We start from the raw sequence: 16565 nt of genomic DNA on the forward strand, positions 1-16565 counted from the left end.
CTTACTCAGACCAACATGTAGTGAGAAAATGAGGAGATTGTAACCTGTGACATATTTTCTGAGCCTGACTTCGCTGTTTGGACACCATATCTTTGCAGGCTTATCATGCTGTGGGTAATTTCCGGGCATCCTCCAATGACCCTTCTCCAAGAGCTGTCACTAAGGATTCTCTTCGTGCTCTAACACAGCGTGGACATGACTCTGTGTTCCATCAAAATAAGTCCTCTAGCACTGATGAACTGACCCCTCGCCCACGAGCCCAGGCTACTCAACGTCAGGTTAGTGGGATGCATTGTGTAGCTTGCTCTAGTAGTATGTTCTGGAAATAAAATGGGTCTATGTACCTGCTAATGCTCTGCAGTCTTTCTGTTGAAAATAATTTTGTAGAATACGTCATAATTTAGAAGCATGAAATTGAATTCAGGGAAATAAGCAATAACTGTACAACCTCAAACTTGTTTCACACTGTGATATCTTGTACAAAGACAGTTTGGTGTGAAGTGAGAAGTATTATATTAGCACATCACAAAAAAGATTGCAGTGCAGAGGAACCGATGTGGTTAGTTCTCTAAGCTCAGTAAATGAAGTAGTAATGTTATACCGGAATACATACTATTTACCGGCGGGCGGGATGCCGGCTGTCAAGATCCCCACAGCGGCTTCCCGCTCACCAGAATGCCGACAGCGGGGCCAGCGCTAACAGTTCCCTTGCGGGCTCGTTGCGCTCGCCACGCTGCGGGCTTGGTAGGTCGCTGCGCTCGCCACTGGTTCTATTCTCACTCTATAGGTGTGGTGGACATACATGAGTGGGAATAGCCCCTGTGCGATTCTGGCGTCGGTATCCTGACCGCCGGCAAATTGATTGCATCCCGTTATACCATGTGGCTTGCCCCGCAGAATAGTGAAAAAATATATATCATGCATGATGAGGCAAACAAATACCGTGTACATCAGATCCAAACCTAGAATGTACCCGAGGACCAGATGTACTAAGCATTGAAAAGTGATACATTTCACTGTGATAGCCAATCAGCTCCTAACTGGCATGTCACAGGCTGGGTTTGAAAAATGAAATTTATCACTTTTCAATCTTAGTACATCTGGCCCTAAATATCAAAGAAGAAGGATTTGCACTCAATACATACAATGCATGGTAGATGTAGATTAATGTAGTTAGATATTAAATTGTTCCAGTTTATAGCAGATTTGTGGTATTTATGAAGTCCACTCACTTCTTCAATAGCTAGTTCAAATGCTCTGGGTGTAGCATAGCTGGAGAAAAATCACCAAGCCATACATCAAGTGGTGACACTCTATAAATTAAAATATAATTCTTATGAACTTACAATATTGATGGGTGCAGAGGCATATTGGCCATAGGCTCCACTGGGAGATTTCCTGGTGGGCCGTTGATTAGAGGGCAGAGATATTTAAAACAAAAACAATATTGGGCCCTGTGCGTTATACCCCCTACTTTTGTGTTGGGCCGCACCTTCAGTTGATATTGTCCAACCTGCATGAGGACATTTTCAGAATTTTTCCAGGGTCATCTTAAGTTCCCAAACCGTGCATGAGACACACTTCAGGACTTATGGTAGCCCCAAACAAGATATTGACAAGTAACTTGTAGCTTAAATGCCCCCCTACAACATATTTTTGTGAAGCGGCATTTCTTCCACAGACAATGAGCAGATATGGCTTACCAGGAATCTCCTTTCAGGTTTCATACAGGATAATAAATATATAGAAAGAGAGCGCATGCAGTTTTAATTAATTTAATTATATTTTTTAAAAAGACAAAAAATGTCTAATCAACATATACATATTAATACTTTAAAAATACCATGAGAACAATACCCTCTATTGTGCTGTAATATTATTAATTTTCCACACCTAGAAAGTCCACATTACTGTATCAACTTGTAGTCACAATTTGGTAATAGTTTGGATTCCAAAATCACTTTTGTGGCAGCTTAAATAGCTATAATAGCTGTCTGTCCCGCATCATCCAGAGCCACTCACTTAGATGGATAATTTTTATATATTTATTCAAAGGAACGTAATGAGTCCTGAAACAGTAGGATTAATTCCGAATCTCATACCATTCAATCATGCAGACAGGTATCAGTATATGCTCAGATTCGTTGTCACATATATTTGCATATAATAAATCTGTAACTTTTGTGGATTCAAGAACCGTGTCTCACCTCCTCTGTTTCCAGAATATTTTGTAGCCCACCGTACTAAACTCCTGCTGGGAGCGTTGTTAACCCCTTGTCAGGGTAAAGAGGGCACAGACCAAAAAGCCGGCTCCCAGCTGCAGCGCCGTGCTGTTACGCTATCCCCGTTACAGCCATCCGTCTCCTCTTGGCCGTAGCACAGGCCACCTGTGTATGATCTCTGGAGCGGAACTCAGCTCCCGGCTGCAGCGGCGTGCCGCTAGATAGTACCTTGCTGGGGCTGTGTGTCTTACTTCCACGGAGGTTGTTAGGCGGACACGGTGGGTGGATGTCACTGGACTTGATGCGGCAAGCTTGAGGCGGTGTGTGTAGTCCCACGATCCGAGGGTTTGTCTTAGAGTACTAAAGCAGAGTACTCTTAACGCGTTTCTCCGTTGTACAAATCTAACGGTTTCATCAGAAGATAATCACCCTTCTTTAGCACCTCTATTTAAACTAGATATCCTCCAATCCAGAGCTTCTTTTCATTATCGGAGGCAGGTGTGTTTTAGGTGTGTATACACACAATTATCTCCTTGTGACCAATTTCATTCAGCCGTTTAAAATATATATAATATATATACTACTGAATCTCAATTATCATAAAAATTTTTATAAAATACAGCAATCAAAAATAATACACAATAAACATTATCTAAATTTAAAACTAATAGAAGCAGCACGCGAGAGGTAGAGACCAACCTATCTAATTTCATCAGAGGAGACCGGTGGATACAAACCATTTTTACTTTCTTATCCAATTGTGCCAGTTTAGCTCAGCATGAAGAGCCCCCGACCCACAGCCAGCCACCCCGGGTTCAAATCCAACACAGTCCTCAGCTGCACACCGGACACTCAAATACTTTCCCATGTTTACAATTTATCATCTATCATATCCACTTGTCTCCCTATGACAACATATTATCCAGATTAAATAGATATCCATCAATACTTCAAAAGGATCTCATAGAACTAGTTTTACCTAAACCAATCCATATATATTCATATCTTTCTAACCATTTATAATTTACTCCCATATAGATTGCAAAAAAAGGGGAAAAAAGGAAAAAGTTGGGGGGGGGGGGGGAAGGGGGGAAGGATACAGTAGTCCTAGACAGAGGACACAGAGAGAGGAAATGCAGATATTCTTATCTCATATATTGTTCATTTCAATGTTGTCATTTAGACCCAAAGGAGATAGAGAGCCCAAAGAAAATATCCAGAAAGCCTCTCTTTTACAAAGACGATTAAACCTATCCCCTCCTCTAGCAGTGACGGGTATATGTTCAATGCCCTGCAGTTCTAAGCCATTTATTTTACCCTGATGTTTTCGTTGAATATGCATAGAAAAACTATGTGTTTTTACTCCTTTAACTATATTACGTTTATGTTCTAAAAATCTTGTATTAAGTTTACGAGTGGTACGACCCACATACTGAATGCCACACTTGCAAGTTATTAGATAGATTACATATGTGGCATTACAGTCTATTCTACTCTTGATCTCAAAATCGGAATCGTATATAGTGGAATGGAAACTAATACTGTTATGTTTAATAAATTTACAGGTCATACAGCCCACCCGTCCACACCTAAAGCAGCCCTTTTTTTGCGGAACCGCACTAAGCCAGGTGTCACTGGTCTTCTCTGTCACAGTCGAACTCACATAGTGGCTAGGAGTTAGAAAGCACAAAGTTTACAGAGCTTTCTAACTCCTAGCCACTGTGGTTTGTATCCACCGGTCTCCTCTGATGAAATTAGATAGGTTGGTCTCTACCTCTCGCGTGCTGCTTCTATTAGTTTTAAATTTAGATAATGTCTATTGTGTATTATTTTTGATTGCTATTGTATTTTTATATACATATAAAATATGTATATAAAAAAAAATATATTATATATATGATTGCTTGTATTTTATAAAAAATTTTATGATAATTGAGATTCAGTAGTATATATATTATATATATTTTAAACGGCTGAATGAAATTGGTCACAAGGAGATAAGTGTGTGTATACACACCTAAAACACACCTGCCTCCGATAATGAAAAGAAGCTCTGGATTGGAGGATATCTAGTTTAAATAGAGGTGCTAAAGAAGGGTGATTATCTTCTGATGAAACCGTTAGATTTGTACAACGGAGAAACGCGTTAAGAGTACTCTGCTTTAGTACTCTGAGACAAACCCTCGGATCGTGGGACTACACACACCGCCTCAAGCTTGCCGCATCAAGCCCAGTGACATCCACCCACCGTGTCCGCCTAACAACCTCCGTGGAAGTAAGACACACAGCCCCAGCAAGGTACTATCTAGCGGCACGCCGCTGCAGCCGGGAGCTGAGTTCCGCTCCAGAGATCATACACAGGTGGCCTGTGCTACGGCCAAGAGGAGACGGATGGCTGTAACGGGGATAGCGTAACAGCACGGCGCTGCAGCTGGGAGCCGGCTTTTTGGTCTGTGTCCTCTTTACCCTGACAAGGGGTTAACAACGCTCCCAGCAGGAGTTTAGTACGGTGGGCTACAAAATATTCTGGAAACAGAAGAGGTGAGACACGGTTCTTGAATCCACAAAAGTTACAAATTTATTATATGCAAATATATGTGACAACGAATCTGAGCATATACTGATACCTGTCTGCATGATTGAATGGTATGAGATTCGGAATTAATCCTACTGTTTCAGGACTCATTACGTTCCTTTGAATAAATATATAAAAATTATCCATCTAAGTGAGTGGCTCTGGATGATGCGGGACAGACAGCTATTATAGCTATTTAAGCTGCCACAAAAGTGATTTTGGAATCCAAACTATTACCAAATTGTGACTACAAGTTGATACAGTAATGTGGACTTTCTAGGTGTGGAAAATTAATAATATTACAGCACAATAGAGGGTATTGTTCTCATGGTATTTTTAAAGTATTAATATGTATATGTTGATTAGACATTTTTTGTCTTTTTTAAAAATATAATTAAATTAATTAAAACTGCATGCGCTCTCTTTCTATATATTTATTGTAATTAACTCATTGGTATTTGTTCAGACTGCCAAGTGGGAGCTGCATATAAGTTGTTTATTCTTGTTGACCAGTTATATTAATTAGAAGTAGTATCTGCGCCTGAATTAATATACACCCACGGACAGAGATAGGAACCTTGCTGTTCTGTTGTGTGTCAGTGGGTGGCTATTATTGTATTTGTTGCATACAGGATAAGTTGCAGTCATATTTTGGTGTTTCTCCTTGCACACATCCCACTGCTTAGATTCACCTTCTTACCAAACCATGTGGTTTTGCATCTGATTCCTTGGTAGAATGCAGCTAGAACTATGGTACTTTTGCTGAACAAAGACATTATTTAATAAACTTATACTGTGACAGTATCATTAATTATAATTAATTTTGGCCATCAATATTTTTATAGCACCTTTTGATGTAAGTTGGTCTGACTAGGTATCAGTGGCAGTTATGTGTGCTTTCCTGTAGCGCGCACACTTTTTAGTTTGCCTCCCAAAACCTCCTGGGACTCTACTGGCCTCTGGCTTTTAGCTTGTGTTCCTCCTGCTCAGTCCTTGTCATCTTAGTAGTACTGTGCCTGGTGAGAAAAACTACAGACCCGGCAATACATTTTCCCCCTTCTTGTAGTGCATCATGTAGTGGTAACGTTAGAGGTCCTTCAACCAACTTGAATTTAGCCATAACCTTTTCCTCTAGATGCAAAATGCTTCTTCCAACTTCCTACTTAATTTACTATTGCTCTTGCAATGCTGAATAATTTAATTGATGAAAAGAAATGTCAAGATGGATGGCCTACAGTGTTGAGACTCTTCTCATCTGTGACTTGGGACTTGTTTAGCACCCTTGTGCCTGCTTGTGCTTAAAGTGCACATATTTACACCCAAATGTGTTTACAGTTATTAGTATCCTCTTTATAGGTCACCAGAAAGCCAAGCCAGTGCAGTGCAGTACAGTACAAAGTGCATACAAAAGTAAAGTACATACATAGAACAAAAACAGTACATAGAGGGCAGCTCCACATCTTTGCAAATACAGCCACTATAACTAGAAACAAGTGGTGGATACATTTTATATCAGTTGATGGGCATAGCAGATAGTCTCAGAGGTACCGATTGCAAAAAGAATACCAAGGTGGAGCAAATGATGGATTATGGAAACAAAGGAAGAGTAACCTGATCATTAGAAGTTACAATCTGTAGTCTAGGGGCAGTAAGACATTAATGTACTAAGCTGTGGAGAGAGATAAAGTAGATGGAGATAAAGTTCCAACCAACCATCTTCTAACTGTTAATTTACAAACACAGCCTGTGACATGGCACTTAGGAGCTGATTGGCTGAAACTTTATCTCTGTTGACTTTATATCTCTCCAAGGCTTAGTATATAGACCCCACTGAATGTCAAAGAAATGGTGAGGAAATGTACGAAGTATTGAAAAGAGTGGAGAAGTGTGCCAATGGAGAAGTTGATCATGGAAAATGACAGAAGGGGAAGAGAGGTGGAATCGTGAAAAAAGACAGAAAAAGAGCAGTCAGAGGTAGGACATCAAGGAGAGGGTAGTGTCAAAAGATTAGAAAGGGTCCACAGTGTCGGAGAGGTTATGGAAGAGAACAGGGTACTTTTATTTGGCTGCAAGAAGGTTGTGAGGACAGTTTCTGTGGAGTGGAGTGGATAAAGCATAGACTGAAGAAGATCAAAAAGGGTAAGAGAAGAAAGACAAGAGCTCAGGTGGTTGTAGATAATACACTTAAGCTTGGGTGCGAACTGGAGGAGAAAGATTGGGTGGTAGTTAGAGAGCAAGTCACAGTGGATGGCAGAGACAAGAGGTGGGTAAGATGAGAAAAGGCAATGGGAAAGAGGGAACTGGGGAGACAGAAGGGGATTGGATTCAAGGATGCACATTTCACCTTTTACATTGTAGTTTCTCGGTGCATAATGGTGATGGAGCACAACTGCTCCTCCCTTGTTAAATTGCATATTTACAGATTTCTTTCCATAAACTATCTTTTCATCCTCATTAAGGTATTAATTAACTTGGGTAGAAAAGCAATAACAATGCGTGCCTTGCACTCATAAACAAATTAATTTACCTGCACCCCACCACTCTCTAGGGCTCATCTTAAGCACATCATTTATAGATTGGAGGAAATCCATCTGATAATTGTAATTACTCATATAGGCAAAGCCATGTTGCCCTGCAGGAAGGAGGGGGGATTTAAAATGTGTAAATTTGTATTCATATATAGTACATGGAGATTACATGTTTTAGCCTTATTCTAAAGTCAAAGTAAAAATGTATCTGCCCAGTATTTGTGTGCGGGTATGGGTCGTTGGGTCGACCCAACTTAGGTCGACACTCATTAGGTTGACCACTGAAGGTCGACATTGCCATTAGGTCGACATGCATTAGGTCGAGATGTACTAGGTTGACATGAGGTTTTTGATGTAGTTTTCTCCATAAATTGACGGGGAACCCAAATTAGTGCACGGTGTCCCCTCGCCATGCTTCAGGCAAGGTGCCTCACTTCGCTCGGCACAGATTACCGTTCAAATCGTAGTCCACGTTGATTGTTAAGTATGAAAAAATCCAAAAAATGACATTTAAAACAAACAAACCTCATGTCGACCTTTTGACCTGTCGACCTAGTACATGTTGACCTAATGGCATTGTCGACCTAATGAGTGTCAACCTAACAACCGTAACCCTTGTGTGCTACATACAAAAGCATGCAGTAATTTTGCTGCATGTAAAAAAATTTTATTGCATTTGCCCCGCCCCCCTTGATTGTAACAAGGCTTGTCCAGGTGCATAGTTTTACCTTTGGCATGAGTTTTTCTAGCTCTAAGTATGGCCCAAAATGTCTGGCAGTTGGCTAACAAATATGTCTAGCTCAATATACATATAGATCCACCATGGCACCTCCACAAAAAATGTCATCTATCCCCACACATCTTGGTGTAACTGAACAGCACAACAGAAATTGCATGACAGCAGAAAAGGGAAAAAAATGTCTTTCCGTTTTATTGTTTTGCATCAGTGGTGCATAGCCTGACCCCATAGCAAAATTTCAGGAAGGAGAACAACAGAACAAGGGCCTCTCCTGAGTATGTGCAAGTCCTGTATTACTTGTACACATCCTGCCAGACAAATCAAGAAGTCAGCATATTAACATGAAATAACAGGAGATAAAGACTATTAAGTATTGTACAAAACTGATTTTAATACTGAAAAGTATGTGCTTATTCATTTATTTGTCTTGTATCTTTGGTAGGTTCAGCGTGAAAAAAACTCCCTGGGTAGCCTTAAACGTGCCAGTGTGGATGTTGATTTATTAGCTCCTCGAAGCCCAATGGGAAAAGAGAACATGGTAACTTTTAGTAACACCCTTCCCAGAGTTAGCACTCCATCCATGGAAGATACTGCCCGCCGCCACATGACTATGCATGTGCCTGCTGAAGGCTCCCGTCCACGGGGCACAGGGACTGAGTGGAAACCTAAGCCTTTGGAGGGACGTACTCTGACACTTGGGGAGGAAGTGGCATTGGCACAGGCTCATCGACGGGCAGCCTCTGAAACTTCAGGTATTATACTTGATGAACCAGACCCTGAGCGAGCTCCTCCTTCATTATATCCCACAGTGCAGGCCCGGGCAGGAGGGCCACGAGTCCTTATCCAGCCACGTCCTGCAGCCCCACCACTTCTACACATACCCGAAGAAAACCAAACTGGTTCCCCCAAGAGCAGCTCTGCCATTAGAGCTAAGTGGATGATGATGGCAGAGAAAGGAGGTGCGCCAAGAGTTTCTACAAATGCCCCTAGATTAATGCAGGTCATTGCAATGTCCAAACAACAACAGGGAACAACATTGGTGTCGAGTACACCTAAACATTCAGAAACCTCTTCCTCTTCTACAACCAGCAGCTCTGACTCATCCCAGTACCGCTCACCATCAGATCGGGACAGTTCCAGTATTGTCACGATTGATGCTCATGCACCTCATCACCCTGTAGTTCATCTTTCATCAGGCAATGGCCCATGGGAGTGGAAGGCTGGACAGAAAGCTGGTGATAGTCAAGAAACAGGAGATTATGATATGAGTAAGGACTACCGTGGCTACAGGACGCCAAAGGGTGCTGGTGTGTCCCCAGGTTCCTCCATTAGTGACCTAGAGCCTGATTCAGAACCACGGTGTGGGCCAACTGTCAATGTTGCTGGAGGTGTTCCTACTCCACTAGTAATAGACACTGTTGCCATAACTTCAAGTCGGGAAGCTAGCCTGAGGAGGAAACTCCATTCAGTTGAAAGAGAGGGGAGCGAAGAGGGAGAAGAACCATTTTACAAGAAGCTTCAGAACCAGAGATACAAGGATTGAAGGAATTTGAGAAGCAAACAACAAAGATCTTGCTTGGCATGTTTGACAAATGGAAGTGACACTACAGAAAACAACAGCTAACCACTGCCCAATAGGCATGGATAATTCATTCCTGTATAGAACGTGATGTCAAATTGCAGTGAAAACATTTTCTTTTATATTTGAAGTGACATCAGGTGCCCATGTAAAATCACAACATGAATTTCCATACAGTGATGAATCCAGCTGCCTTCCTTGTTTGTACAGTAAATTAAATAATTTAACTCAATCAAGAAAGTTTTTGTTTGGCTTGCAAAGGGAATTAAATTGCATACGTGAAAAGGCTATTTGTAGCATTGTGAATGTTTTCCTACAGTGACAGAACTAAGTATGGGAAAGCAGTTTCCTCTATTAGAAATTGCTCACAACGTTACAATGGAAATTGTTGTGCTGTGTTTGTGAATGTTTTACAATATTATTTCAAATGTAAACATAAAAAGGCATAGACTACAGACAGGTGTGTATCTAGGGGTCCAGGTGCCCCTGGCAAAGTAAGGGTCTGGCGCCCCCACCTCCCCATATTCTACCTGGCCTGTTTTTTCCCCCTAACACACATAAAAACACTAAAAAAAACTTACAAGATTAATTTAATATATACAGTATATTAAAAAAAAAAAGTATTTTATGATGAATATATTATAATAATATAAACACTAAATCCTTTCCTGATTGTCCTGGTTGGATTCCCCGGGGGCTTTCTTTCCAGTACTAAGTTTCTTCTGCTGCTGTCGCCCCTCGGGCTCCTCTCTAGATTCCAGGTCACCTCGACTATGATAGGGTGGTGAAGCCTGTGCCACAGCACAGAGCACAAGATGCTCTAGGGTGGAACTGGATGCAGCTGCAATCTCTGTTTGCCAGGCACCCACTGCCATGTATGTCACTTGCGGTGTGCCCAGCTCCTTCTATTCAGTTGCTATTCATAAGCCCTAACAGTCAGGTCCCTGGGCCAATGGCATCTAGACCTTATTGGTGGCTAGTCAGTTCAGTATAAAAAAAATAATCTATAGAAAAGTGACCGAGAAGGCTTCAGAGCCTTTCTGGTCACTGTATCTCTACTCTTCCTTGCTTTCTGCTGGCACCATCTGGATTCTGGAGCCTTCTACGCAGCTGCTTCACTGTGCCCGATGCTCTCCTGCAGTTCATGCCTGATGAGTCAGTGATGACTTACAGCTCCCTCTGTCCTGATCTCTGGCTGCACCATCACTTGACCCCGGGCCAGGGCCATATGAAGGCTAGAGGGAGCCCCCACCAACAAAATTGAGTCTGCCCCCACCACCGCCACTGTCACTACTATGCCCCTTAGGGGAGCAGGAGAGAGTGAGGGGAATGAGAGTGAGACAAAGAAGGTGTCAGGGAGACAGAGAGAGAGAAAAAGAGAGGAGAGGATCAGAGGATATCAGAGAGACAGAGAGGAGCGAGAGAAAAGGATGTCAGGATGAGAAAGAGAAAGGAGTAAAAAAGAGAGAGAGAGAGAGAAAGAAAGAAAGAAAGAGAGAGGGTTTAATGGAAAGAGGGAATGAGAGAAAGAGAAAGTGAGAGATGATCGGGAGAGAGGGTGTCAGGGAGAAAGATGAGAGGAGAAGAGAGAGGGCATCAGGAAGAGAGCAAGAAAGTGGGTGTCAGAAAGAGGGAGGGAGAGCGAGAGAGAGAAAGTGTCAGGGAGGGAGAGTGAGAGAGAAACACTGTCACAGAGAGGGATAGAGTGTTTTCGGTAGAGAGAGGGAGAGAAAGACAGTGTCAGAGAGGGAGAGAGTGTCAGGGAGATAGAGAGACATTGTCAGAGAGAGGGAAGAGAGCGACAGTGTCAGGGAGAGAGAAGGGGATAGAGACAGTAACAGGGAGGGAGAGAAAGTCAGGGAGATAGAGAGAAAGGAAGAGAGAGAGACTGTCAGGAAGAAAGAGAGGGGAGAGACAGTGGGCAGGGAGGGAGATAGAGAGGGAGGGAGATACAGTAGACCGTGTCAGCTAGAGATGTCAGGGGGAGAGAGAGACAATGTCAGAGAGAGAGAGAGTGTAATGGAAAGAGAGAGAGGGAGAGACAGTGTCAGGAACAGAGAGGGGGAGAGAGAGACAGTGTCAGGGAGAGAGAAAGAGAGTGTCAAGGAGAGGGAGAGTGTCAGAGAGAGTTAGGGAGAGATAGGGAGAGACAGTGTCAGGAAGAGAGAGGGAACAGTGGGGGTTATTCAGAGTTGGTCGCAAATGCTATCGTAGCAAAATCTGTGACCACTAAAATCACATTATGGGGGCAGCCCAGCACAGGACAAGGCCATCCAGAATGTGTGGCGCCGCCCTGTGATGCAATTCAATTGCAATCGCATCAAATAGAGGTTGACCCCTACCTACGCAGCATGGCTGCGTATGCAGGTGGTCCGGTGCCAATGTTTCCTATCGCAGGAAACGCAGGTGACATAATCGGCCATCCCCGAAAATGGCTATGACACGTCTGTGTTTCCTACTCTCCTCACTCCTAATGCCACGTCGCCGCCCCCGGACTGCAGTCGCCTGTCAATCACTATGTGATGACCCTCTGGACGTAGCCATGCGTGGGAGAGAGAGACAATGTTAGGGAGAGTGAGAGAAAGGCATTGTCAGGAAGAGAGGGGGGGGGAGACAGTATCAGGGAGAGAGAGAGAGAGGTGGGGGAGACAGTGTCAGGAAGAGATGGATAGAGAGACATTGTCAGGGAGAAAGAGAGATAGTGAGAGTGTCAGGGAGAGACAGAGAAAGTGTCAAGAAGAGGGAGAGAGACAAAGAGGGTGGAGAGACACTACCTGACTACACACAGGTCTCTGATGTGGGCGGACATTCATGGATTTAGGCCCCGCCCCCTAAACACCCACAATTTGCGACTCTGTGCTACCAGGAGGCTGAGCTGGGCAGGTAGGGACAGAGTGGGCCGGGCTGGAGAAATAATGTTGACGCAGTTTGAGGGTCATTGGAGCCGCCCTGCCTCTGGCCCTCCAGGTACTCACCACGGCAGACACTGACCTGCTGCTTCTCCTGTCCAGCCTGCTAGCTCCACCTCATCAACCACAGCGGCTCCGCAGGGGCAAACGCAGGATTTCTATGGGGGAATTTCCAGACAAGATACCAAATCACGCGTCCTTACTTCAATGTTTCGGAGTTTAATCCGTCATCAGGAAGGATACATACCAATGCTACGTATACGTCCTGATGGCGCATTAAACTCGGAAAATGCTGTAGTAAGAACGTGTGATTTTTGCCATGCTTTCAGCCTGCTGGAGTCCCACTCATTTATGCTAAGTATAGTATTTTTGTGCTCTGCTGTGGGCAGAGTTCTTTCTCTGATGGACTGTACATAGAGATAGAATGCGCCAAACACATATTTATATCTATATAGAGCAGTAATGGACCCACCCTCCATATAAAAAATACAAAAATTATACACACACACGCATATATATATAGTCAATGTCCAGAGGCACTGGTATGGAGTGGAGGGCAACGGGGCAATCATCTATACACTGTAGTGAGTGCCAGATACATTTGTTTATACACACACACACACACACACACACACTATAAAACACACACACTAAAATTTAGCAGCTGCACCTGGAACCTGAGGCATCCATACAGTGCAGCTGACACGCCGTGGCTCCCTTTCAGTCATCTCCTGTCCTGTACTGGAGGCCTCCAATGACCCGTTCCAATTGGATGGCAGTGCAGCCCATCAAACCAAGCCACAGCCGACTGCCCGCGCTCGGTGGGGGGTGGGAGGAGCAGTGCCCTGTCAGCATCTTCTTGCACTCCAAAGCAGAGAACTCTCATGGGCAGAGGCTGAGCTCTGTCTGCGGAGCTGCCGGCAGCTCCGCTCGTCGCTGCAGGCAGCAGTAACAGTAGAGACGGAGACAGCTGTCTCCATCTCAGAAAGAAAACTTGATCTGTCGGGGGGTTTCTGGGTACTCAGAAACCCCTCCTGCGTGCGCTACTGCTCCGGGGACAGCAGGGGACGAGCTGATGGGTCCTCTTGTTGTGCGCCTATTCTCCAGACTTCTGCGGCTCTGTGAGGCAGCCAGGCACTACTATAAATCTACCCCTTGGCCGTGGGAGGCACCTCCGTGCAGCGCCCCCTCATTGGCAGCGTCCCTGGCAAGTGCCATTCTGGCCAAGCGGTAGATACACCCCTGACTACAGATGTGTTCTTACATGTTTATCCACAAAATCCATCAATGACACTTATTTCGCAAGACAGAGTCTAATATCTTCTTTCTACATGCTATCAGCAGTCCGTTAAGCTGCAATGCATAGTGCAGCCACTGCGTGGCCAGTGTATCACTGAAACTATTGCCCTTATTTGTCAATGAGTGAAATATTTCACTGTGAGTGATAAATTGCACTAGCCAATCATCTCCTGACATTTTTCAAACAGTCTGTAACATGGCAGTTAGGAGCTGATTGGCTGGTGCAATTTATCACTCAAAGTGACATTTATCACTCATTGATAAATAAGGGCATAATTTAGATATTGGGGAATTGTCATAACAGTGCCTCAGTCACATTTATGCCCTTATTTATCAATGAGTGATACATTTCACTGTGAGTGATAAATTGCACCAGCCAATCAGCTCCTAACTGCCATGTCTCAGGCTGGGTTTGAAAAATGACGGTTAGGAGCGGATTGGCTGGTGCAATTTATCACTCACAGTGATAAATAAGGCCATTAGTATGTAAGATTTCTGCTTTGATTCATGCTTTGTGTGTCATGGCTGGAACTCGCAAGATGTAAAATTGAATGCATGGCCCCTGTCATAATTGTAGTTTCCTATTGATTTTCAGAATCTTCTAAAAATACCAAACTGGCGACTGACAGTATATAGTTATTTCTCTATCGTCCTAAGTGGATGCTGGGGTTCCTGAAAGGACCATGGGGAATAGCGGCTCCGCAGGAGACAGGGCACAAAAAAGTAAAGCTTTTACCAGGTCAGGTGGTGTGCACTGGCTCCTCCCCCTATGACCCTCCTCCAGACTCCAGTTAGATTTTTGTGCCCGGCCGAGAAGGGTGCAATCTAGGTGGCTCTCCTAAAGAGCTGCTTAGAGAAAGTTTAGCTAGGTTTTTTATGTTACAGTGATTCCTGCTGGCAACAGGATCACTGCAGCGAGGGACTGAGGGGAGAAGGAGTCAACTCACCTGCGTGCAGGATGGATTGGCTTCTTGGCTACTGGACATCAAGCTCCAGAGGGACGATCACAGGTACAGCCTGGATGGTCACCGGAGCCGCGCCGCCGGCCCCCTTGCAGATGCTGAAGACAGAAGAGGTCCAGAATCGGCGGCTGAAGACTCCTGCAGTCTTCTAAAGGTAGCGCACAGCACTGCAGCTGTGCGCCATTTTCCTCTCAGCACACTTCACACAACAGTCACTGAGGGTGCAGAGCGCTGGGGGGGGGCGCTCTGAGAGGCAAATAAAAACCTTATTAGAGGCAAAAAATACCTCACATATAGCCCACAGAGGCTATATGGAGATATTTAACCCCTGCCTAACTTCAAAAATAGCGGGAGACGAGCCCGCCGAAAAAGGGGCGGGGCCTATCTCCTCAGCACACAGCGCCATTTCTCTCACAGAAAAGCTGGAGAGAAGGCTCCCAGGCTCTCCCCTGCACTGCACTACAGAAACAGGGTTAAAACAGAGAGGGGGGGCACTGATTTTGGCGATATTGTATATATATAAAAGATGCTATAAGGGAGAAACACTTATATAAGGTTGTCCCTATATAATTATAGCGTTTTTGGTGTGTGCTGGCAGACTCTCCCTCTGTCTCCCCAAAGGGCTAGTGGGTCCTGTCCTCTGTCAGAGCATTCCCGGTGTGTGTGCTGTGTGTCGGTACGTGTGTGTCGACATGTATGAGGACGATGTTGGTGAGGAGGCGGAGAAATTGCCTGTAATGGTGATGTCACTCTCTAGGGAGTCGACACCGGAATGGATGGCTTATTTAGAGAATTACGTGAGAATGTCAACACGCTGCAAGGTCGGTTGACGACATGAGACGGCCGACAATCTATTAGGACCGGTCCAGGCGTCTCAGAAACACCGTCAGGGGTTTTAAAAACGCCCATTTACCTCAGTCGGTCGACACAGACACAGACACGGACACTGAATACAGTGTCGACGGTGAATAAACAAACGTATTTCTCATTAGGGCCACACGTTAAGGGCAATGAAGGAGGTGTTACGTGTTTCTGATACTACAAGTACCACAAGAAAGGGTATTATGTGGGAGTGAAAAAACTACCTGTAGTTTTTCCTGAATCAGATAAAATAAAATGAAGTGTGTGATGATGCGTAGGGTTACCCCGATAGCAAATATTGGCGTTATACCCTTTCCCGCCAGAAATTAGGGTACGTTGGGAAACACCCCTTAGGGTGATAAGGCGCTCACACGCTTATCAAGTGGCGTTACCGTCTCCAGATACGGCCGCCCTCAAGGAGCCAGCTGATAGGAAGCTGGAAAAATATCCTAAAAAGTATATACACACATACGGTGGTTATACTGCGACCAGCGATCGCCATCAGCCTGGAGATGCAGTGCTGGGTTGGCTTGGTCGGATTCCCTGACTGAAAATATTTTATTCATGTAGAGCATTTAATAGGATGCATTCTATATATATGTATGTGAGATGCACAGAGGGATATTTGCTCTCTGGCATCAAGATAAGTGCGTTGTCCATATCTCCCAGAAGATGTCAGGGACACGACAGTGGTCAGGTGATACAGATCCCATACGGCAGATGGAAGTATTGCTGTATAAAGGGAAGGAGTTATTTGGGGGTCGGTCCATCGGACCTGGGGACCACAGCAACAGCTGGGAAATCCAACCTTTTTTTTACCCCAAGTTACATCTCAGCTAAAAAAGACACCGTCTTTTCAGCCTCAATCTTTCCTTTCCCATGAGGGCATGC

The 16565-nt window shown here is 44.3% G+C and overlaps 1 protein-coding gene across 1 annotated transcript in view; it reads left to right on the forward strand.

Moving 5' to 3' along the window:
• The window catches only part of PLPPR3 (phospholipid phosphatase related 3), a 47150-nt gene extending 37219 nt beyond the window's left edge, over nt 1–9931 (forward strand). The window contains exons 8-9 of the mRNA XM_063914382.1: nt 99–278; nt 8507–9931. Coding sequence (XP_063770452.1) covers nt 99–278; nt 8507–9607 — 1281 coding nt within the window. The 3' untranslated portion in view covers nt 9608–9931. The remainder of the gene's footprint in view (nt 1–98; nt 279–8506) is intronic.
• Nucleotides 9932–16565: the final 6634 nt, after the last annotated feature.

Source organism: Pseudophryne corroboree, chromosome 1, assembly GCF_028390025.1.
Source record: "Pseudophryne corroboree isolate aPseCor3 chromosome 1, aPseCor3.hap2, whole genome shotgun sequence".
Taxonomy (NCBI): Eukaryota; Metazoa; Chordata; class Amphibia; order Anura; family Myobatrachidae; genus Pseudophryne; species Pseudophryne corroboree.